The sequence below is a fragment of the Hyla sarda genome, chromosome 5 (assembly GCF_029499605.1).
Source record: "Hyla sarda isolate aHylSar1 chromosome 5, aHylSar1.hap1, whole genome shotgun sequence".
Classification (NCBI taxonomy): Eukaryota; Metazoa; Chordata; class Amphibia; order Anura; family Hylidae; genus Hyla; species Hyla sarda.
Genome location: NC_079193.1, coordinates 257,995,524 through 258,019,339, shown reverse-complemented (window position 1 = coordinate 258,019,339; position 23,816 = coordinate 257,995,524). Strand labels below are relative to the sequence as shown.

The following is a 23,816-nucleotide window of genomic DNA, read 5'->3' as shown; positions in this document are numbered from 1 at the left end:
GGGAGGGCTACAGTTTGGACACCACTACTTAGCGGTCTCCAAACTGTTCTCCAGTTGTTGCAAAACTACAACTCCCAGCATGCCCTTCGGCTGTCTGGGCATGCTGGGAGTTGTAGTTTTGAAACAACTGGAGGAACACTGATTGGGAAACATTGTTTCCTAACTCAGTGTTTCCCATCTCATGTGCCTCCAGCTGTTGCAAAACTTCAACTCCAAGCATGCCCAGGCATGCTGGGAGTTGTAGTTCGGCAACATCTGAAGGGACAGATGTTACAGAACTACAACTCACATCATGTCTGGACTGTCTGGGCATGTTGAGAGTTTTAGTTTTGTGACATCTGGAAGAGTACAGATTGGAGACCACTGCAAAGTGGTCTCCAAACTGCGGCCCTCCAGATGTTGCAAAACTACAACTCCCAGCATGCCCAGACAGCCAAAGGCTGTAGTTTTGAAACTCCTAGAAGCAGCAGTAAATACTGTGCCCGCCGGTACCCACGCAGGTATGTGCCGCGGTCCCCCCTGCAGCTCCCGGGATCCTCTTCCCCCGCTCTGCCTGACTTCTAGGGGTGGGCAGAGCGGGGGATCTGAACTTTAAACCCCCCCAGTCAACGATCACTGTGATTGGTCCACAGGAACCACAGAAGTTGTCCCCCGTGGTAACAGTGGGACTTCTGCCAGTTAACCCCTGCGATTCCGCGCATCGCCGGGTTAACCGAATGACTTTTATAAAAGTCATGATGTGCGAACTACCAGCACATCATGACGTTTACATAAGGCATTCTGCGGGAAGGAGTTAAAGAATCCTCATGATTGCTTATTCAATTTAGTAGAAGAAAAGGACAATTCCTGTGTGTGTCAAACAGCCAATATCCTCTACCACTGTTAAGAGGGATGAAAAAGTAAAGTTCATTCATATACTCCATGAGGTCACTAAAGGATGTCTAGAGCAAAGGCATGATAGAGGATAGTAACACACTGTGACCTCTCTGTTGTCACCTGCAGCTTCTTCCATTACAGGAACAGAACCTAGTAAGGCTAGGTTCATATCTGCATTGGGGCTTTGTTCTGGGCTGGAACACAGACAGACGGTCTGCTGCATCATGGATTTCAACAGAGGTCCAAGACTGCACAGAGGAGATCTGTTCACGATCCTCATTTCTTTTTGCATTAGGGAAGCAGCCACAAAGAGCTAATCTGGAGGACAGGCATGCCTTAGATATTTTTAGTGGTAAAAAAAAGCAACCTCAAGGCTGGGTTCATACATCGTATTTTGGTCACTATTCGGAACATACTTTGGTCAGTCTCTTACCAAAACTAGGTATGGAACCCCTACAAAGAATGAAGCTGAAATAGAAGGATTTGCATGTTTTTTTTAGTTTTGGTAAAATACTGGCCAGAAAGTTAAACAGATTTGTAAATAACTTTTTTTTTTTTTAAATCTTAACCCTTCCAGTACTTAGCAGCTGTATACTACAGAGGAAGATCTTTACTTTTTGAATGTCCTTTCTGTCTGACCAGTGCTTTCTGTTGACCCCTCTATCCATTTTAGGAACTTCTCCAGCAGAGTACCACTTTTACCCCTTAACGACATAGGATGTAAATGTACGTCCTGGTGCCCTGGTACTTAAACGCACCAGGACATACATTTACGTCCTATTCACGAACACTGGAGCAGTGCTTGTGTCAGGCGCGGCTGGTTCCGGCTGCTATTAGCAGCAAGGGACCCGCCGATAATGGTGCACATCAGCGATCACACTGATGTGTGCCATTAACTCCTCAGATGCAGTAATCAATACAGGTCACGGCATCTGCGGCAGTACGGCACTTAATGTGGATGATTGGATCACCCGCGGGGATCCGATCACCCATAATGGCGGACAGAGGTCCCTTCACCTGCCTCCATCCGTCACCAGGGGTCTTCTGCTCTGGTGAAACATTGAGCAGACCAGAGTAGAAGATGACCGATAACACTGATCAGTGCTATGCCCTATGCATAGCACTGAACAGTATTAGCAATCAAATGATAGCTATAAATAGTTCCCTCTGGGGACTAAAAAAAAAAGTGTAAAAAAAAAAAAATATTTAAATGTGAAAAAATCCCCTCAAAAAACAATAAATAAATAAAAAAAAAAAAAAAATAAAAAAAAAATCATCCGGTTTTCCCATTTTACCCCCCAAAACAGCGTTAAATTATAAAAACATATTTCTCTATCGGCTCCATTGGGGAGACACAGACCGTGGGTGTATGCTGCTGTCTCTAGGAGGTGTGACACTATGGCAACAAGAAAGTCTGCTCCTTCCAGCAGGATATACCTGCCTCCAGGCCGCGGGCTAATCAGTTTAAGCTTAGTGTCTAAGGAGGTAGATACTGTCTGGAGTTCTCTCCAGACCAGGTCTTAGGTTTTATTATTTTCCGAGTTAGGGAATGTGTTAGTTTTTTTATTCCGTTTTCTCTCCGGTTTTCACGTGGGGACTCAGGAACTGTGGCTCACTGTTTCCCCATTGCGAGTAAGGGGCACAGACATTGAGTAAATGCGCTGTTCACCCCCTCTCGCCAACGGTCAGCGCCTGGGTTTGTACCTCATGGGTCCGGGTCACCCTATCTCCCTGCTCGCCTCGCTCGCACATGGTAGCCCGGCATGATGCAGGTAACCAAAGCTGACTGAAGACTTCATGAGGTAAGTTCTTCAGACTGAGGTGAGTATTTCCCCCTTTTAGGTGTGGACTTGCAACCTCTGGAGACCCCTAGCTTTTGGCCCACTCTTTATTTTGCCAGGGCAACCCCTTCATGGTGGTCTGGGGGCTTATTAAAGAGGGACTTGCAGCCATCTCTTAGTTTCAGGTTTGGGGACATATGGAGAGAGAGATATAGGGATATGGCAGAGACAGGGATCAAATATTTACAGACAGTGCATTGGTGTGAGAACTGTATTCAGGCACCATGGCCAGCTCCCTCCCTCAGCAGCCGTGGCTGCCGACTTTTACTTGCGAGTGCTGGCTTCAGTCTTAGCCGCATCTTGCGCCTGTCTCCTTCCCGTCGGCAGCGTGTAAAAGCTGCCGACTGTGTTTTCACCCGCTCTCTTCCCATTTGCGCTCGCACATGCGACCGCATATGGGCTTAGAGCTGAGAGCGGGCGCCATTATCTCCCGGCCTTATGTCTCAGCACGGTCTTAAGCCCCGCCCACCTGCGAGCCACGGTTGTGACTTTTACTATTCTGAATATGCAGCTTCGCCCGCTCCCTTCCCGTCATTCACATATGCGTTTGGGGCCGGGAGCGGGCGCCATTATCGGCCGTATGTACTTTGACTGCGGGCCCTGTACAGACTTGGCTACGCCCACCCGTGGCCAGCGGGCCTTCCCCAGAGCGAGTTATCAGTACTGTGTGCGGGCAGAGGGATTTTTAGGGCTAATCAGGATGCCCTTGCTGGGTTAGACTTGTGTCCACGCCCAGACAGATTCCTCCCTCTAAACAGCTCGGGAGGTTACTTTTTACACCTTTAGGGGCTGTATCGCTGAAATGTATGGTTCTGCTGAACCCATTGGTTCTACCTACACACTGCTTCCCCAGACTCCCGTGAAGGGCTCCATTTCTGTGGAGATTGCCTTTGGAGGGATCCTCCCTACGCCGGCCCTCTAGAGGGTCCCGCTCTTCCCTATACTGATGCTCTTGCAGCATCATAAGGATGTTTCATCTGAATCATCCCCGAGTCTCCTGGCAGGCACGGGCACTCCCCTCACAGGCATCGCCCTGTTACTCCAGCTAGTAGCAAGCGTCGCTCCCCTGGAGGACGCTCCTATGGTCGCCGCACTTGCTCTCAAGACCCGCGTACCAGGTCAGTTTCTCCCTCTTCCAGGACCACCTCACACGTCACCATTCACCTGGAGAACTTGGGGTTGAAGTTTCCGATTCGGCCTCTGATTCAGAGGACCGCTTACAAAAAAATAAAAAATAAACCGACAAGGTGCACTCATTGGTTTCAGCCATTAAAGACACCTTCCATTTAGAGGACCCAGGAACCTCGGATGTGGCTCCAGAAGTTACCTTTCATTGTGCCCGACCTCTTCCAGGGCTGCCTCACCTCGTTCCCATTCACCTGGAAAACTTGTGGAAGAGGTTTCTGCTTCGGCCTTCGACTCATGGATATGCCTGATGTGGTGTACTCATTGGTTTCGGCCATAAGAGACACCTTCCAGTTAAAGGACCCAGGAACTTCGGACGTAGTTCCAGAAGTCTCCTTTCTTCGTACCCGACCGGCACGCAAGACTCTCAGCTCTCTCGCTGAATTTGACGTCCTGCTGGAATCCACCTGGAGGCATCCTGACAAGAAGTTTCAGGAAACGAAGAAGGTTCAAGTGCGGTATTCCCTTGCCAAGGACCTCATTGCTCGGTGGACCTCCTCTCCAACTGTGGATCTACCGGTCTCCCGCTTCTCTAAGGCGACTGACCTGCCGTTGACTGATACAGCTGCCTTTCAGGATCCAGCGGACAAAAAGGTGGGGACTTTGGCAGAATTTGCCTTTTAAACAGCAAGTCCCTCCTTTCTTCCTGCTTTTGCTTCTGCCTGGGTGTCAGATGCCCTTTTAGTATGGTCTCCCAACTCCGCCAGGTAGTATTCAGGATTCCTCCGGAGGATCTATCTGAACTAGCTCTCTGATGTTCCTCTGCCGGAGTTTTTTCTATGTTCTGCTCCCATGCACAGCCACTGTGCTGCCCTTGCCACAGGCTACCTGGTAGCCCTCCGTCGCTCCATGTGGCTTATAGCCTGAATGCCGACACAGCCTTTAAGAAGGGAGGCGACGGGCAGTAAGAGTTCCTTATACTTCTGGATAAGGCTCACAGAACCACTTTCCATCGGAGGTCCTCCTCCTTCCGGTCCTGCAGGCCTTTGCTTCCAACAAAGGGTCCAGCCTGGCGCCTTCACGGGTAGAGGGTTCCCCCCTTCCGGACCCATCCCACCCATAGGCCTTCCTCGGCCTGACGAGTCGCCCCACCCACCGACCTTTTCTTGAGTGGTTGGTCGCCTCTTACTCTTCCGGGATGCCTGGACCATGCACATTCAGGATCCCTTGGTCAGGAATGTGGTAGTCAATGGATACAGGATCGAATTTGCTTCCCCTCCTTGGGATGGCCTTTTTCTTTCCTGGTCCCTCCGTTTCCCACTCTCTAGCGAAGGCAGTTCGGGTCGCGCTCCAGCTCTTTATCCGGGGAGTAATTGTTCCGGTTCCTTCAGAGAAACGTTTTTGAGGTTTATTCCAACCTCTTTGTGGTCCCCAGGAAAGGCGTTCTGTTCGCCCAATCTTGGTTCTCGAGTATCTCAGCCAGCATCTTCTACTTTCTCATTCCAAATGGAGTCCCTCCGTTGGGTGCTGGCGCCCATGGTTTAAGTGGAGTTCTCGCTTCTCAGTGGACATCAAAAGGTGCCTGCCTCCATGTCCCATTATTTCCCGGTCATCAGCGGTACCTCCGCTTTGCAGTTCCGGATGGTCATTTCTTTTGTGGCCCTCCATTTTGGTCTGGCCACTTCTCCGCGGACCCTTTCCAAGTCCTGGCGCCTGTGATAGCCCTTTAATACGGACATCAGTTGTTTCCGTGATCCCTGACTTGGACAACCTCATGACCAGAGCTCCAGCCAGGGCCCAGATCCTGGAGAGTCTTGGTCTCAACCTCCAGTCTTTGTCTCACTTCGGTTGGATGGTCTATCGGAACAAGTCCAACCCTCTCCTGGGGCTCCAGTTCGACGCGGCCTCTGTTCGGCAGAGTCGAAAGCGGGCAATCGTCCTACTCCCTTACCTAGAGTCCGGTGACTTTGGCACCCTGCTCCAGTTTTTGATTCGCTTTTGCATGGATGTCTTGGGTAGGTTGGTGGAGGACGTGCCATTTGCCACTTTCATCACCGACTTTTTTCCACCTGCTGATTCTCTTCCGGTGGGATAAGACTCCATTGGCTCTTGATAGTCTTGTCAGTCCCTTCTATGGTGCCTTTGTTTTCCCCCTGATTTTTCAGCGGCGTTCCTTCCTGCCCCTCCCTGCCAGTCTGTCGGGCTGGGGAGGCGTTTTTGAGGGACCGGCCGGTCTGGGACCTTGGTCCCCCGAGAAGCCCCCCTTTTCCCCTTCAACATGTTGGGGTCTAGGGCAATTAACCTTCTGGGGGCGGAACTCAGGTTTCCGGCCATTTCAGCTATCTTCTTTCCGGCCGTCCCTGGGATGTGGTCTTCTCGGTTGGTCTTCAGTCGTCCAAGACGAGTGGTCCCCACATCCGGGGGTGTTTGCAGTGATCTGTAATCTCTGGGGCACTCCTGGCGTGGACCTCTGCTTGTCCCGCCACAACCGAAGAGTTCCTCTCTCTTGGTCGGGCTTTGCCCTACCTTGTCTGTTTTTCCTCCCCTTCCTCTCTTTTCGGGGTTCTGAGGAAACTCATAGTAGGGCGTTCCCGCCATTCTCGTGACCCAGCCGTGGTTCGGCGTCATGGTCAGACTCCTGAACGACTTAACGCTGCGCCTTCCCCATTGTCCAGACCTCCTAGCTCAGGTCTCCTGTGCCACCCCTATTTACCGTCTCTGCTTTTGCCGGTGTGGCAGTTGAGACAGCAGTTCTGGGGACCCACGGTTTCTCTTCCCAAGTGGTTCGCACCATGCTGAGGGCTCACAAGCCGTCTTCTGCAAGACTTACCACCATACCTGGCGGTCTAGTTTCAGTTGGTGTGAAACTCAGCTTTTTCTCCGGTCGCGGTTTTCCTTCCCGACCCCTTTCCAGTCGGGGCTGGCCCAAGGGTTGGCTTTCAGCTTCCTTAAGGGTCAAGGTTCGGTTTTTCCATTCGAGGTCCTCTGACATTCAATTATCATGTTCGAACCTGGTTCAGGGAGTGGCACAAACTGCCCCTCCTTATCAGTTCCCTTCTTTTCCCTTGAGACTTACATTTGGTCTTAGGTGAACTGCAAGGCGTTCCTTTGACCCTCTCAGGGAATTTTTTTTCTCCGCCTCCTTTCCCGGAAGGTGGCATTCCTTATTGCTCTAACCTCTGTTAGGAGGGTGTCAGAGCTGGTAGTTTTCTCCTGCCGTTCTTCCCTCCTGGATGTATACCAGGAAAAGTTGTTTTCCGTCCAGGTCTGTCCTACTTACCTGAGATGGTTTTTGACTGTCATCTCAATGAGAACCTCATCCTACCGTCCTTTTGTCCGGCCCCTTCTCATTTCTGGAAGCCTTTGTTCCACAACCTGGTTGTGGTGAGGGCTGTTCAGACTTCTCTCTTTTTTTGTGTTTCCGGAAGGTCGTTGTATAGGACAACTTGCTTCTACGACCACCTTTTTTCGGTGGATCCGGTCTGCTTTTTTTTTTTTTTTTTTTTTTTTTGTAAAGAGCTTACCGCTGCAAGGGGAAGATCCCACCCTTCGGGGGTTTGGCTCATTCCACCCGTTTTTCGGGGCATCCTGGGCCCCCGATACGTGGCTTCGGCCTTGCAGTTCTGTAAGACGTCCGCACGGTCGTCTATGCACTCTTTCTCAAGGTGCTACCAGATTCTTACCTTCGCATCAGTTGATGCTACTCTGGGCTGTAAGATGTTGTCGACAGCGGTGGTCCCACCGTCCACCTGTCTGTTTCCTTACCCACCCAAGAGACGGCTTTGGTACGTCCCACGGTCTGTGTCCCCCAATGGAGCCGATAGAGAAAAGGAGATTTAACACTAACCGTAAAATCTCTCTCTCGAAGGATCCATTGGGGGACACAGCTTCCGCCCTTTTGGGTTTCTCTTTGGTTCTCTGTCCGAGGGTGGGTTCAGTTATATCTTTTCTTCTGGTTCTCGGACAGTTCGTGTTTTTTCCTTGACCTGTCGGTCCTCTCCAATTGCTCTGGTACTAAAACTGATTAGCTCAGGGCCTGGAGGCGGGTATATCCTGCTGGGAGGAGCAGACTTTCTTGTTGCCATAGTGTCACACCTCCTAGAGACAGCAGCATACACCCCCGGTCTGTGTCCCCAATCGATCCTTCGAGAAAGAGATTTTACGGTAAATGTTAAATCAAAAAGTACAGATCATGGCACAAAATTTGCCCTCATACTGCCACTTAGACAAAAAATTGAAAAAGTTGTAGGTCATCAAAATAGTATTTTAAACCCACTAATTTTGTTAAAAAGTTTGAGATTTTTTAAAGTGGTACAATAATAAGAAAAAAGTATGTAATCATGGGTATAATTTTATTCGTATTAACCCACAGAAATAAAACATGTAATTTTTACCATAAATTGTACAGTGTGAAACCGAAACCTTCCGAAATTAGCAAAATTGCGGTTTTCTTGTAAATTTCCCCCCCACAAATAGGATTTTTTTCATTAAGGACAAAATGGGCTGTGTCCCTAAAGGGGTACTCTGGCACAAAGGATAGGGGATAAGTTGCCCGATCGCGGGGGTCCCGCAGCTGGTGACCCCCGTGATCTTGCACTCCGTTAGAATCAGTCCCCAGAGCACGATTGCTCCGGGTCTGATTACGGGCCATCACGGGGGCCGGAGCATTGTGACGTAACGGCCCTGCCCCCTGAATGCGAGCCTATGTGAGAGGGTGTGACAGCTGTGTTACCCCAAATTTTTTATTTTCACAAGGGGTGATAACACTATTTCTTCTGAGTATGGAAATCCCCAATATGGATGTAAACTGCTCTAATGCTCAGAAGAGAAGGAGCACCATTGGGCGTTTGGAGAGAGAATTTGGTATGAATAGAAGTCATGTGCATTTATAAAGCCCAAATGGTGCCAGAACAGTGGGAACAACCCCCCCCCCTCCCCCACCCACCTACGTGACCACATTTTGGAAACTACACCCCTCAGAGAATTTAATAAGGGTTGCAGTGAGCATTTACACCCCACTGGCATTTGACAGATCTTTGGAACAGTGGGCTGTGCAAATGAAAAAATTTAATTTTTGATTTTCACTGGCCACTGCTCCAAAAATCTGTCAGACACCAGTGGGGTGTAAATGCTAACGGCTCCCCCTTGTTACATTCCGTGAAAGGTGTTGTTTCCTGTCAGTTCATGTTTAGAGTTGTAGTTTTGCAACAGTTGTAGGTTTGCGCCTGTAAACATCCCCCTCCCCCCACAATATGAATGTACAGGGTACATTCACACAGGCGGGGCTTTACAGCGAGTTTCCCAATGCAAGATTGAGCTGCAGCAAATTTTCCACCGCAACTCAAACTCCCAGCGGGAAACTCACTGTAAACCCCTGTGTGAATGAACCCTAAAAACACTACACTACCACAAAATAAAAAGTAAAACACTACATATACACCCTTACACAACATCTTACACCCATCTGTTGCAAAACAACTCCTGGCATTGCCGGATGGCCATTGACTGTCCAGGCATGCTGGGAGTTTTGCAACAGTTGGCGCACCTTGTTTGGGAAACCCTAGCATAGGGTATTTTTGGAATAACTCTTGCATTCGTGTCTGCCCCTATGCAAATCCCTAACTTAGGCCTCAAATGCGCATGGCGCACTCACCTCTGAGCCCTGTCGTATTTCACAGCAACAGTTTAGGGTCACATGTGGGTTCTTTCCGTACTCGGCAGAAATTGTTAAAAAAATTGGGGGGCTTTTTACCCCTTATGAAAATGAAAAATTGGGGTCTACACCAGCATGTTAAAAAAAAAAAAAATAAATAAATCATAATAATTATATTACATATATCTATACATATATCTATCTATCTATATCTCTATATCTCTATCTATCTATATCTCTATATCTCTATCTATCTATATCTCTATCTATCTATATCTCTATATCTCTATCTATCTCTATCTCTATCTCTATATCTCTATCTATCTATATCTATATCTCTATCTCTATCTATATATATATATAGACAAAGAATAAGTCAGCCAGCACTTTAGTTGATACCAAACTATTATATGGACCTGGCCTACAGGTGCACGCTACTAGGCTAGATATACAGCAACAGAAGAATGCAGCAGCACACTGCCAGCACAAGGATATAGGTGCAACATGAATATGCAGTTAAAACATGGAGAGCTATACAGCTATGGTGTAATAGATGCAAATGTGAAACTATGAAATAGTGAGGCACTTAGCTCGCAAATTTGTCTCCGCCGGCGGTCAAATAGCTTGGACCGTCCCATTTGACCGCCGGCGGAGACAAATTTGCGAGCTAAGTGCCTCACTATTTCATAGTTTCACATTTGCATCTATTACACCATAGCTGTATAGCTCTCCATGTTTTAACTGCATATTCATGTTGCACCTATATCCTTGTGCTGGCAGTGTGCTGCTGCATTCTTCTGTTGCTGTATATCTAGCCTAGTAGCGTGCACCTGTAGGCCAGGTCCATATAATAGTTTGGTATCAACTAAAGTGCTGGCTGACTTATTCTTTGTCTGTATTGCACATACGGGGGAGTGGCTACCTCCATGTTGGCCTTGCACCCCACCCACCTCTATCAGGTGGGTATATAAGGTGGCTTGGATGTTCCAGATCCTGCCATGCTTACTGAACTGTTCACACAGAGGCATATTCACAGTGTAGGGTCCGTCCCAGGAGGCTACCTTATCGCGGTGGGATGGTCCAAGCTATTTGACCGCCGGCGGAGACAAATTTGCGAGCTAAGTGCCTCACTATTTCATAGTTTCACATTTGCATCTATTACACCATAGCTGTATAGCTCTCCATGTTTTAACTGCATATTCATGTTGCACCTATATCCTTGTGCTGGCAGTGTGCTGCTGCATTCTTCTGTTGCTGTATATGTATGTATGTATATATATATCTCTCTCTCTCTCTCTCTCTCTCTATATATATCTCTATATATCTCTATATATCTCTATCTCTATATATATCTCTATCTATCTCTATCTCTATATATATCTCTATATATATATATATATATATATATCTCTATATATATCTCTATAATCTCTATATCATATATATACATATATATACATATATATATATATATACATATATACACACATATATATATATATATATATATATATATATATATATATATATGGCCAAGTGCACTATTCTTCCTCTACACAGGTTTTGATAAATCCCCCCAATGATTCCTAAGCAGAACATGCAGACCACAGCGTCACATGCTGTTAGAATTACATAAAACCAAACTTGCGGGTTTAACATTTCAAGCCAATAAAAACCACAAGTGCAAGTGTGGAAAGACCAGATATAAGAGCATTACACAGATCCCAAAAGAATGTATTTGCTGAATCTGAAACAGAAAAGCCTAAAATGATCACCTTTTACATCAGGATCATCTGTGTGTGGCTCCAGGTTTTCGATCATCTCTTCTAGCTCCTTTCTTGTAGCCATGGCTATATTAGGTGAGCCAGGGGATGATGCCTTCTGAACAGATAACCTACTGTCTTGGCTATGTGCTTCAACTTGTGTATGCCGAAGTTCCAGATCTATATCTATTTCAGGAATTGGAGTCCTCCAGTAATGAAACGAATTGAACAGCTCTTGCTCAGTAACAGGGCTCTTCAAAGACTGCAGTTCTAAAACCTTAGATGATTCTGCATCAGGAGAACCCTGTTCTGGTCCAACAGAGTCAAGTGAATTCTCCAAAGGCAAAGTGCAATGTGAAAGTAAGTCAACAGAGTGATTGTTGACCCTAAAAAGGTCATCTGAAGCTGGATATTCATCCAAGTTGGTTTCTAGTTTCACAGTGATGGTACCAGGGCTGTTGTCTGTTTGACATTCATCTGTTGCAACTACATTTTTTTGAGTAACATTCTTTGTATCTTCCAACAGGTGCTCATTCAGCAGGCTGCTAAAGAAATACAATTAAAAACTATGCTGCAATTATAGCAAAGAAAATCAAACAAGTTCTTAAAAAGGACAAGACACTGGAAGCTACACTAGAAACTTGAGCTCGCATTACTGCCAGCATTGCCAGGCTTAAAAGGGTACTCCGGCGCTTAGACATCTTATCCCCTTATCCAAAGGATAGGGGATAAGATGCCTGATCGCGGGGGTCCCGCCGCTGGGGACCCCCGTGATCTTGCACGCAGCACCCCAGTTAAAATCAGTCCCCGGAGCATGTTCACTCCAGGTCTGATTACCAGCTGTCACGCCCCCTCCCATAGGCTTGCATTGAGGGGCGGAGCGTGACATCACACGGGGGCAGAGGCGTGACGTCACACGCCGCGTGCCCCGTGGTCGCCGGTAATCAGACCCAGAGCGAACATGCTCCAGGGACTGATTTTAACTGGGGTGTTGCATGCAAGATCACGGGGGTCCCGCCTTTGGATAGGGGATAAGATGTCTAAGCGCTGGAGTACCAATGTAAGCTATATAAACTTAAACTCATTACTTGCAAAAAAAATAAAAATAAAAATTAATTTAAAACTAATCTGCATCATCTTTTCAATAAAAATAAAGACAAACCTCTCCGTTTCATTCGGTTTTACAAGCTCAGCGGTTTTACATTCTTCCTCCTTAAAGTACTGACCAGAACTTGACGGATTTGCAAAAGTAGATATAAAAGGCCCAAGAGATTGAAAGGCAGCTTGGCGTACCTATGAAAATAATGCAGTCTTAAGTGTACTTGTCTAATTTTTGGGGATTTAAAATAGATTGTAAACTACTTCCCCTCCATTTGACAGCCTGCACAATTTCTAACATATTAATAAGACATTTAACCATAAAGGACTAACCTACAGGGTTATAGTCTATTCAAGAAAACAACAAATGGAAGCAAGTTTATGCAAATTCCAGTCTGAATGCCACACTGCGGGAAGATATGTGAGGAAAATGTCTTCTTCCTGGTGCTGAGCCTCAATACTTCAGATTGACACTCAGCCAATCACTGGCTGAGGTGGGACATTGCCAATGTCAGCTATTGCCAGGTCGCAGCATGACTTATTGATCACAGGGGACCGGGAGAAGGAGCACAGTGGGGACTGCATCGGGAAAACGGAGGCATTATGTTTTTATATCTGACAAAGGTAAATATGCAAACTAAAACAAAAAATATCCTGTAGTACTTCTTTTAAATTCTCACTGTGAGAGGTACATTCCTTATTGGAATAAAAGGGTAGGAACATGAGAAAACCAACGTGGATGAACAAAAATGTAAATGCGGCAATAAATGACAAATATAAGCATTTATCCAAGACAGGTGGCAGTAAAGAAACATTAAAAAAAAAAGTTGTGGGGGAAAAATGTGAAAGCAGCAAAAGTAGAGACAGAGACTCATTGCCAAAGAGCGTAGAACTATAGAAATGGTAAAAAAGTTCAAAATTAAAGAGTTGGCCCTTATAAAAGTAATAAGGGAGAAATTATATACTGATGAGGAAAAAGTGAAAATATTAAACACATTCTACTATACTGTACAATACAGTTGGATAAGGTAAACCCCAAAACTGACTGCCATATATAGAGATGGGAAGGAATTTTTCCCGTTGGTATGGGACAATTGGTATGAGCTTCATAAGTTTTTTTTGCCTTCTTCTGGATCAACAGTCGGGACAATAGGGATATAGGTTAAACTTGATGGGCTCTGGTCTTTTTTCAACCTTATAAACTGTGTGTAGACTGAGGGATATTTAAAAACACACTAAGAAAAAGTTGAGAAAAAAATGCTTTAAGGCTGTCAAATTCACTTGCATGGGACATTTTACAATCCAGTAGAACTCAATTGTACTAGAAAAAAAGCCCTTTCTTTGGGCCATTTAATATCCCCCCAAAAATGGTCAGAAAATAGTTTTAAACATAAATATAATCTTAAATTATGTTATAAAGCAAGAGATTAAAACAACTAGTATTGCTGTATCTAAAATGCCTAAACTATAACAAAAAAATAAAATTTGCCATTTACAAACTTGCAGCAGCTGATGGACCCCTATATAACGAGGTCTGCGGGGTTCAGCGTTTTGACAGGAACACCACATGCATTCAGCATTATTCCTTTTGTCAAGTAAGGAAATTGATACAAGAGGAGCTTGAAAGGGAACTATGGTGCAGATGTGAACTTTAGATAAAACGTTACTAAAGCATATGAATTTTACAATTCATTTAATTTTGTGACTGCAGTATTTAGCACAAAGGGTGTATAAAATTCAAGCAAACCATTAAACTTACCCATCTAGATGGGTCACTTATTAAGTTAATGAAAAGAGCAGAGAGCCTAGTCCGACGAAGCTCTTGTGATGTTGCACATGACACAGCCATGAAACACTCAGCACAGGCTTTCCGCACACCCCACACATTGTCTGAACACAGCTGGAAAAAGCGTGGCAACTGGAATGGAGACGAAAAATTTTAAGATGTGCAGCACAAAAAAAAGTCTCTAACATCTAACAATTATTTCTATTGTACTCACCAGCATCTTCTCTGTAGCCTCTTGGCCAACAACACTACAGATATCTCCAAAATTGGCTGCACAAACCTTGAAAAGCAAATTATATAAGTTTAAAAATAAATTTTGATTGCCATTAGAGATGAGCAAAGTTACAGTAATTCGATTCAGCACAAACTTCTCGGCTCGGCAGTTGCTGACTTTAGCCTGCATAAGTTAGTTCAGCTTTCAGGTGCTCCGTTGGGCTGGAGACTCCCTCCCAGGACTGTATCCACCTTTTCCAGCCACCTGAAAGCTGAACTAATTTATGCAGGCTTAAGTCAGCAAACACTGAGCAGTGAGGTTCGTGCAGAATAGAATCACTGTAACTTCACTCCTCTCTATTTGCCATCAATAACTGTGTTCAGTTTTTAGATCTTTTCATCCACCAATTTCATTTTTTGGAAGAACATGTAGGTGGGCAGACTGATCTTCAATCAAGATATTGCAGCCAGATCTTAGCATACAATAGGGAAGGAATGGTTCACAAATCAACATGTAAGATCAAATACTTATAATAGGTAGTCTTCTTATATGGGTTTAATTAAATACCAAAATATTTTCTCAAAGGGATTACTTAAGCTATATATTGTACACAGAATACAAACTCAAATGGGGAAAAACAAATGCTGGGTGGGGAGGACGACATACCTTACGGACATGAAACATTCTGCAGTCACAGCACATTTCACAAAACCTAGGAAGGATTAGCCTCTCTGTTATATCTTTACCCACCATTGAGGCCATTTTGCACATAATCTATGAAATAAATAAATGTAAATAATTACAAACGGGCACACGTAAAGGTAGTGTTATACCACAGAATATCTGGGAATAAGATTGAAGGCCAAGAGCCAGCTTCAAAAAATAAATAAAATCCTTACGCAGAAGAAGTCACAAGACAGGGTTTTCTTTTTTTTTTTTTAGACCAGCTCTACTAATGCAGACTATTTGAAGGTTTAATATGGCAAGCATGAAGGCCTAGTAATGGCCTCTGTATAAGCAGGAGTAGGTGGTTGGCACTATAGCAAGTGGTGCACAAGGATCGTAGTAGATAATAGAAATCCCGGCACTCAAAGGCCGACCGTTGGGAAGGCGGAGTCCAGGGTCCACTCTGCTCTGGGCCTCACCACCTCTTTCTGCTACGTCTCTCAATTGATTGACAGGCAGGGCTCGCCAGCTGGCAGCAGCCTTTTGTAGCTCTGACAGCTAGGGCATCAATCAATTGAGCAATGTAGGCAGAAAGAGGCGGTGCAGAGCAGATGCAGACCCCCGGGCTCCGCCTCCCTGACTGTCAGCCTGACTTCCAAGGGTAATATAAAGCCTAATTGTGTAAGAATAAAAGCAGCCTAGCATACCACTAAAGGTATGCCTAGAATATTCTTGTGAAGCCCTAGTGTACAGTGTGTGCAGCTTCACAAGCATATTCTTTGTGACAGTTTTGCTTTACGCACCAGAACATACTTTTCCCTCGTGTACATGACACGAGCACTAAACTGATAATTGCATCCTGCACGGCAGGTACCGGCTGCTATCAGCAGCCAGGGACCCTCTGGTAATGGCAAACATCAGCGATAACGCTGATGTCCGCTAATAATGGCAAATCACGCATCTGCAACATTTTGATGGATCACTGGATCGCCCACGGCACGGCAATGGGGATCCGATCATCCAAGATGGAGGACAAAGGTCCCCTCACCTGCCCCAACTGCTCTCCTCTGGTCTGCTCGATGCCAGAACAGAGAAGACCCAGAAGATGGCACTTAACAGTATTCGCAATCTAATGATAGTCCCCTATGAGACATAGTCATAGGCTGCAGTTAGATAGCAGCCATCCTGGCCTGATGTCCGCGTCTGGAGATGTGGTGATCCCGGGTCGCTGCGCCGTAAATGTACGAAGCTATGCGTTTAGTTAATCTTAGCAGCGCCATACATTTATGTTGCATGTCCTTAAGGGGGTTAAAGCCAAATGGGCTGTGTCCTTAAGGGGTTAAATGCAGAAATCTGTATCACAGTATTTAAAAGGTTAAAATAACTGACATCAACATGATCGCTTATGTCGGTCATAAGCACCCAGCCTCGGACAAGTATAGAGTGGACATAGCTCCTGGGTCTACTACATACACCCCTTTGCAGCCGCTGCCAGATGGCTGTAGCAAAAAGGCTATTACTTTTTTTCTGTTATCACACTACACTATAATAAAGTAGATTTACTCTAGTGCTGTGGCATCTCCTTGGACTGTGTGTGTGTGTGTGTGTGTGTGTGTGTGTGTGTGTGTGTGTGTTCGGGCCGAAAGCCGATAACTTATACAGATATTCCGGTATACGTTATCCGCTATTAATCCCCCTGCGACACCGCTGCAGATCATAGATTTGAAGCGGGCGGTTTAAATCAATGCACTGCAGTGGCTTTTGCGGTGCCATAGACCGCCGCCGCCACCCGCTACTCTCCCCCTGCCTGTCCGGGGGTCCCGAGTCCTATCACTGCCACCCCCGCACCGCTTCCACCACCGCTCTGCACCGCCCCGGTCCCATTGCCTCCCCCATCCCAGGTTTTATTATTACCTGTGCCCGGGGTACACTCTACATCTGGCTCCGGTGGCGTCCTCCTGAGCTGTCACTGTGCGCACTGAAGGTGACGTCAAGTTGCGCACATCACTCGTCATTGCGCACAGCTTAACGCAGGACGCAGCAGGAGCCAGAAGTAGCGTGGGCCCCGGGAACAGGTAATAAAATCGGGGATGGGGAGGCAATGGGGACGGTGCGATGCGCGACGCGGTGCGGCGGGTCGGGGGCAGTCGCGGTGCGGTGGGTCGGGGACTTCTCGGCTCGGCAGTTAATGACTTTTCCTACATAAATTAGTTAAGCTTTCAGGTGCTCCGGTGGGCTGGAAAAGGTGGATACAGTCCTAGGAAAGAGTCTCCTAGGACTGTATCCACCTTTTTCAGCCCACGGGAGCACCTGAAAGCTGAACTAATTTATGCAGGAAAAGTCATCAACTGCCGAGAAGTTCGTGACGAATCGAATTTACTGTAAGTTTGCTCTTCTCTACCGATAATCGGTCGATCCCTACTTAATTAGAAAAATAAAATATGATCCAAAACATAGGAGGTATATATTTAATTATATATTTATACATAGGTGCACAAAATGAACAAAACCATTAAGAACAAAACCATGAAAACATGATTTTCACACAAAAACAATGAATATTTACTGCAAATCAGTGACTTCTGCTGTTGTCTTTCAGAGACCAGTTCAGAAATGCGTAGCTTTACCTTGGCAAGTGCCACTCATGTCATTTTCGCAACAATGGCAGTGTTCCCCCACATTAGGCAGGCAGAGTTCCCCCACATTAGGCAGACAGTGTTCCCCGACATTATGTAGGCCAGTGTTCTTCAACCTGCGGACCTCCAGTTGTTGCAAAACTACAACTCACAGCATGCCCGGACCGGGCATGCTGGGAGTTGTAGTTTTGCAACATCTGGAGGTCCGCAGGTTGAAGACCACTTATGTAGGCAGTGTCCCCCCACAGACATACAGCTTCCAGCCATATACAGTGTATGGCTGGCGGCTGTATGCCTGTGTACTGCCCTACTTCAGTGCTCCGACCACTGCTTCGGCTATAGCAGTAGGTCTCGGGACCGGTGGTCGGAGCACCGGAGATGACGTGCCGCTGGTCACTTACCAAGCTGGCCAGCGCGCGTCTTCCTCCTTCTCTTTCCTCCGGTCCTCATCGCCTTTGTTTCCATGGGTGCACGCACGGGACGTCAGTCATGTCCTGACATGCGCTATGTCCCGGCGGCCCTGCGTTTTTAAACTTAACGCGGGGCCGCAGGGAGTTAATAGTGATGGGGAAACACTGGCTCAGCTCGGGGCCCCAAGCAATTGCTTGGTTTGCCTGTCCTGTTGCGACCTCCCCCGCCGAACCACCGGGACTGACTCACCGAACCCGTGGGGTTCAATCGAACCCAGGTTAAGAACCACTGGATGAATGAATAAATTATAATAATATATATATATATATATATATATATATATATATATATATATATATATATATAAATTTGAGTAGCCGTATTAGTCCAGTGATGCAGATGCAAATCAAAGAATGTTACAGTATCTTGTAATACCAAAAGCTCAAGAGCCCAAGAGCTCTGCAATTGCACCAGCGAAAAACTGAGGAATCTAATCCACCAACCGTCCAATAAAAAAAGGTGTTACGAGATACTGCAACATTCTTAGATTAGATAGATAGAGACAGACAAGTGGTAGAAGCAGAACAACCTTTCAGGCAAATAGAGATATCAGGTGCACGTGAATAGCGACTCTGTCCCAGTCGCAGACCAAGTATAAACATCAAAGATCCAAAGAAAATTCCAACAACACTCCAGGAGTAAAATGAACAAACGTGTTTATTGACCCGTGGTCAGCAGTGGATGCGACGTTTCGACAGCATCACGCTGTCATTCTCAAGCATGCTTGAGAATGACAGTGTGATGCTGTTGAAACGTCGCATCCACTGCTGACTATGGGTCAATAAACACGTTTGTTCATTTTACTCCTTTGGAATAAACAAATAAAATATATATTGTTTTAATTTCTTTTTTTAATGTCTGAACTGGGTTGACTCTGACCAGATTTGGACTGGAGGCTCCGTCCAGAAGTAATATCAAATTTGACATAAGGATTAGTGATTCTTTCTACCAACAAATATGAATCTCATCAAAAGTCAAAGTAAACATATTACACAATAAATCAGGCAAAGCGACATGGCTTGCAGTGCCACACTTCAGACATTAACTTCCACACGACACATGAACTGCTTTCATTCTACAGGAGTATTAACTGCTATAAATTTGAGCTAAATAGTCTAAAAGTTTTTTTTTCCAGTACTACAAAAACATGACTGCTCTCAGCATGTGAACAGGTGCAAATTATTTTATTTTATTTTTTATCAAAAAAGTGCATTGTTATAAAACCACTACAAAAAAAAAAAAAAAAAAATGTTTATATTATATATACACACATACATATATACACACACACATACACATACATATATACACACTATTTGCTGCTAACTAGAAAGAAGTGCTTGAAATAGGCAAAAAAAAAAAAGCCACAATCTAGTACTGGACAATGAAAAGTTAACTGTTTATATATATATATAGTAAATCCCGCTACAAACTCACCGCTACAGCTTCAGTCTTGACGTCATCATTGCTGTCTGGTGCAGTGAGATCAATGAGCACCGGGCATACTTTACTCTCCACATCTGATCTTTCTATTAATTCTTGTTCAAGTAACACAAGCAATGCTGCTTGACTTGTCTTCCTAACCTGAGGGATTAAAAGTACATTATTATTAGGCTGCATTCACACCTCTTTCATCCTACGGTTGCCGGATAAAGCTGAGGGAGGAGTCAAACGGCGACTACGGTCAGCTTTAGGTCCGGTCAGGAAACCGGATACGGGTCAAAAATGAGCCGACAGGAATCACCGGTTGGCTCATTAAAGTAAACTGATTTCAGCGCCGGTCCAGCTGGGGTATGGGAGCGCCCGGTTTTCCACTCCCCCAGCCGGATCTGGCAACCATAGGCTGAAAACGAGGTGTGAAAGCAGCCTTACACCTTAGTCTATACTAACAAAAAGCAGATGAAAAGACAAATTTTATAAATCACTTAGAACAAGCCCAGACAGATCTATGCTTGAGAATTTTGTGTGATGCCCCAAAACAAAACAAGTAGATTTTTGGACTCAACGTAAAATCTCTCTCTCAAAGCATCTATTGGGGGGACACAGGACCATGGGTAATATGCTGCTAGCCGCTAGGAGGCTGACACTAGGCGCAAAAAAAAAAAAAAAAAAAAAAAAAAAAAAAAAAAAGGTGGATCACCAGAAAAGGGGCAAGAGAAGGCAGCCAATTCTGTCACACATGGCGAAAGGACGTGACCGCAACAAGGAAGGCCACCTTCCAGGAAAGGAAACGAAGGGAAACCTGACCCAGAGGCTCAAACAAAGCCCCGTGAAGAGCATCCAAAACAAAGGTTAAGGTCCCAAGGCACAGTGGGGGACCGGAACGGAGGGACCTCGTGAGCCAAGCCCGGCAAAAAAGTGCAAACATGAAGGTTGGACGCAAGAGGGCATTGGAAAAGGAAAGAAAGCGCTGAAACCTGGCCCTTGATGGAACTGAGGGCAAGGCACGTCTCCAGCCCTGATTGCAAAAAGGACAAGAGATTCGGCAGAGAAAATGACATGGGGAGAGAGAACGAGCTTCACACCAGCGGAAATAGGCCCGCCAGGCACGGTGGTAAATCCTGGCAGGCGAGGGTCTCCGGGCACAGGGTATAGTCCGGACCACTCGGGAAGAAAATCCCCGAGCCCTCAAAACCGCTGTTTCAACCGCCATGCGTCAAACGCAGCAGAAGTATATTGGTGTGGGAGGTAGGGACGATCTGGAAGACTGAAAGAAACGTCTGCCACGAGTGACCACGTAGACTGACACCATGTAGTGCCGCGTGCTATTAGCCACGGGTCCCGGTTGTTATAGGCCGGGCTCGACCCGCTATGACGCGGGGCCACGTGTTATTAGAACGGTAGCGGACTCATAACGTACCGGTACATCATGGGTCCTGTAGGGGTTAAAGTTATGGCTAATGGGTGTATAAGAGGTTGAAACAGTCGATAACTAAAAATACAACTGTCATGGCTGAGTAAAAATCATAAGAATCATGCAAAACAGACAGAGATTATAGACACTATAGCTATTCTAATTTTAGCTTGAATACTTTTCATTAAAAAATAAATTGTAAATTAAATTCAAACCTGGTTATTTTGGTCAGCCAGATATCGCACTACAATTGGTAAAAGATATTTGGAAAAAGCATGTGGAATTGATGGCCTATTTTCTTGGCAAAACATAGCAAGGTGAGGCACTTGTTCCATGAGTTCAGCACGTACTGTGGGCTCTGCAAAATAGAAAAAAAAAAAAAAAGAAAGTTAAAGGGGTACTCCCGTGGAATTTTTTTTTTTTTTTTTAATAAACTGGTATCAGAAAGTTAAACAGATTTGTAAATCACTTCTATTAAAAATCTTAATCCTTCCAGTACTTTTTAGGGGCTATATACTAAAGAGAAATCCAAAAAGAAATGCATTTCCTGTGATGTCCTGACCACAGTGCTCTCTGCTGACCTCTTCTGTCCATTTTAGGAACTGTCCAGAGAAGCATGTTTGCTATGAGGATTTTCTTCTCTGGACAGTTCCTAAAATGGACAGCAGAGGTCAGCAGAGAGCACTGTGGTCAGGACATCACAGGAAATGTATTTCTTTTTGGATTTCTCTTTAGTATACAGCCCCTAAAAAGTACTGGAAGGATTAAGATTTTTTTAATAGAAGTGATTTACAAATCTGTTTAACTTCCTGGCACCAGTTGATTTAAAAAAAAATTAAAAAAACAAAAAATTAAATTTCCAAAAGGAGTACCCCTTTAATGTTTAGTATTACTTCAAGCTTATTGTGTCATGTAAATGGACTGAAATGGGTAGATCGAACATAAAGCACATAATTCAAACACCAGATATACAGTACTGTGCAAGGTTTTAGGAATCTTAAGAAAAAAAAAAAATGAAAAAAGTAGTTATGGCTGTCAGAGCATGGCAGCACAAAGAGTGGAAAAAATGATTTTATTATGAAAAGGAAAAAACAAAAGGTGATCTAAAATAACTTTATAAATTCGTATTGCCTTAATGGTACTGACCCAGAGATTAAAGATATTTTTACAGCACAACGAACACCATAAAAAAGCCAGAAATTTTTACATTTTTTTCATAATATTTAAGTTCATTCCGAGTGCTGGGACCCCCCGCGATCTCCTGTTTAGAGCCCCAGCTCTCCTATACAGCGGCGCATCAGGACCCCCGCTCCTCTCCATATAGCTCTATGAGCGAGCCGTTCGGCAATCTCCTGCTCTCCCAAAGAACTATATAGAGGGGACGTGGCGGCCCACGCTTTGGGCAGGGGTGGTGATGAGTCGCTGTAAAGGAGAGCCGGGGCTCAAACAGAAGATCCCTGCACTCGGACCCCCCCTGCAATCTAAAACTTATCCCCTATCCGTTGAATAGATTTTTTTTTTTAACATACTTTGCCTTTAATCCAAATCTAAATCTTCAATTCCATTTGCTAAAAATAAGCCAAACTTGCAATGATCCTCCACCATGCTTCACTTTTGCCTGCAGACCACTCATTGACCCCTCTTCAGTCTCTCAGCAAACTGCATTTTGTTGCTGCCAAATATTTAAAGAGGTACCACATCCACTGCAGATTGGAAGCTGTTTAATGAACATAATCAGTTGAACACAAAATCTGCAGCATCAAGTCAGCAGCTGATCTGACAGTATCATAACTCATCGCTCTAAAGAGCCTGCCGCCATTTTTCCTGCACCCCAGTTTTATGTTTCTATGCATGGTCTATTTTCTTGGCCTTACCGCCATGTCATATATGTATGGCTTTTTTGCCCGTAATTCCTCCTTGAAGGCCCCTTCTGGTAACACACCTGAGCAGTGGGTGTGCATCTAGGTCTCACTGGTTTCTGACAGTTCTAAGCTGATGGCACTGATTTCAAATGGATGCAAGCAAGATTTGTCTTCCATCTGGTGCAGTAAGTTTACTTGGTCAGCCACCAAGTCCTCGAGTGTTGCCTGTTTCTGCAATTATTTAAAAGAGCTTGAACAGCACATCTTGATACACCAGACTGCTTTAAAATCTTTGCATGGGAGAGACCTTGCTAAGGCTGGGTTCACACTACGTTTTCTCCCATACGGGAGCGCATACGGCAGGGGGGGAGCTAAAACCTCGTGCTCCCGTATGCCTTCGTATGCGCTCCCGTGTGTCATTCATTTCAATGAGCCGGCCGGAGTGAAACGTTCGGTCGGCTCATTTTTTGCGCCGTATGCGCTTTTCCCTCGGACCTAAAACTGTGGTCAACCACGGTTTGAGGTCCGGTCGTAAAAGCGCATACGGCGCAAAAATGAGCCGACCGAACGTTTCACTCCGGCCGGCTCATTGAAATGAATGACACACGGGAGCGCATACGAAGGCATACGGGAGCGCAAGGTTTTAGCTCCCCCCTGCCGTATGCGCTCCCGTATGGGAGAAAACGTATTGTGAACCCACCCTGATGCAGTATAACCATCTAGTGCCTTGTTGCTAAGCTCAGACACGCCAATTTTGTGACATGACACTGCCTTCCACAACCTCACCATTATAGTAGAATTTGGCTGTTCTTCAGCTGTTCTGTTTCAGTAAATGACTGTTTTACACCTGTTTGGTATAAGTGGTTATTCATGAAACCAGACAAAAATCCTACAAAACACCTGACTTGTGCAAGTATACCTAGAACTGAGGGTTCTTTGAAGGCAAAGGGTGGCCACACAAAATATTGATT

At 45.4% G+C, this 23,816-nt stretch overlaps 1 protein-coding gene across 5 annotated transcripts in view; it reads right to left on the bottom strand.

Annotated features, from left to right (window-relative positions):
- The window catches only part of PPP4R1 (protein phosphatase 4 regulatory subunit 1), an 84,993-nt gene that overhangs the window by 43,488 nt on the left and 17,689 nt on the right, over positions 1-23,816 (bottom strand). For 3 of the 5 annotated variants that reach the window (XM_056521566.1, XM_056521568.1, XM_056521570.1), the window contains exons 5-11: positions 21,199-21,341; positions 19,567-19,713; positions 15,023-15,130; positions 14,357-14,422; positions 14,116-14,274; positions 12,421-12,551; positions 11,271-11,803 (exon numbers count right to left, since the gene is read on the bottom strand). In XM_056521566.1, the coding sequence (XP_056377541.1) occupies positions 11,271-11,803; positions 12,421-12,551; positions 14,116-14,274; positions 14,357-14,422; positions 15,023-15,130; positions 19,567-19,713; positions 21,199-21,341 (1,287 nt within the window). The remainder of the gene's footprint in view (positions 1-11,270; positions 11,804-12,420; positions 12,552-14,115; positions 14,275-14,356; positions 14,423-15,022; positions 15,131-19,566; positions 19,714-21,198; positions 21,342-23,816) is intronic. The other 2 variants (XM_056521567.1, XM_056521569.1) reach the window with 2 other exon arrangements.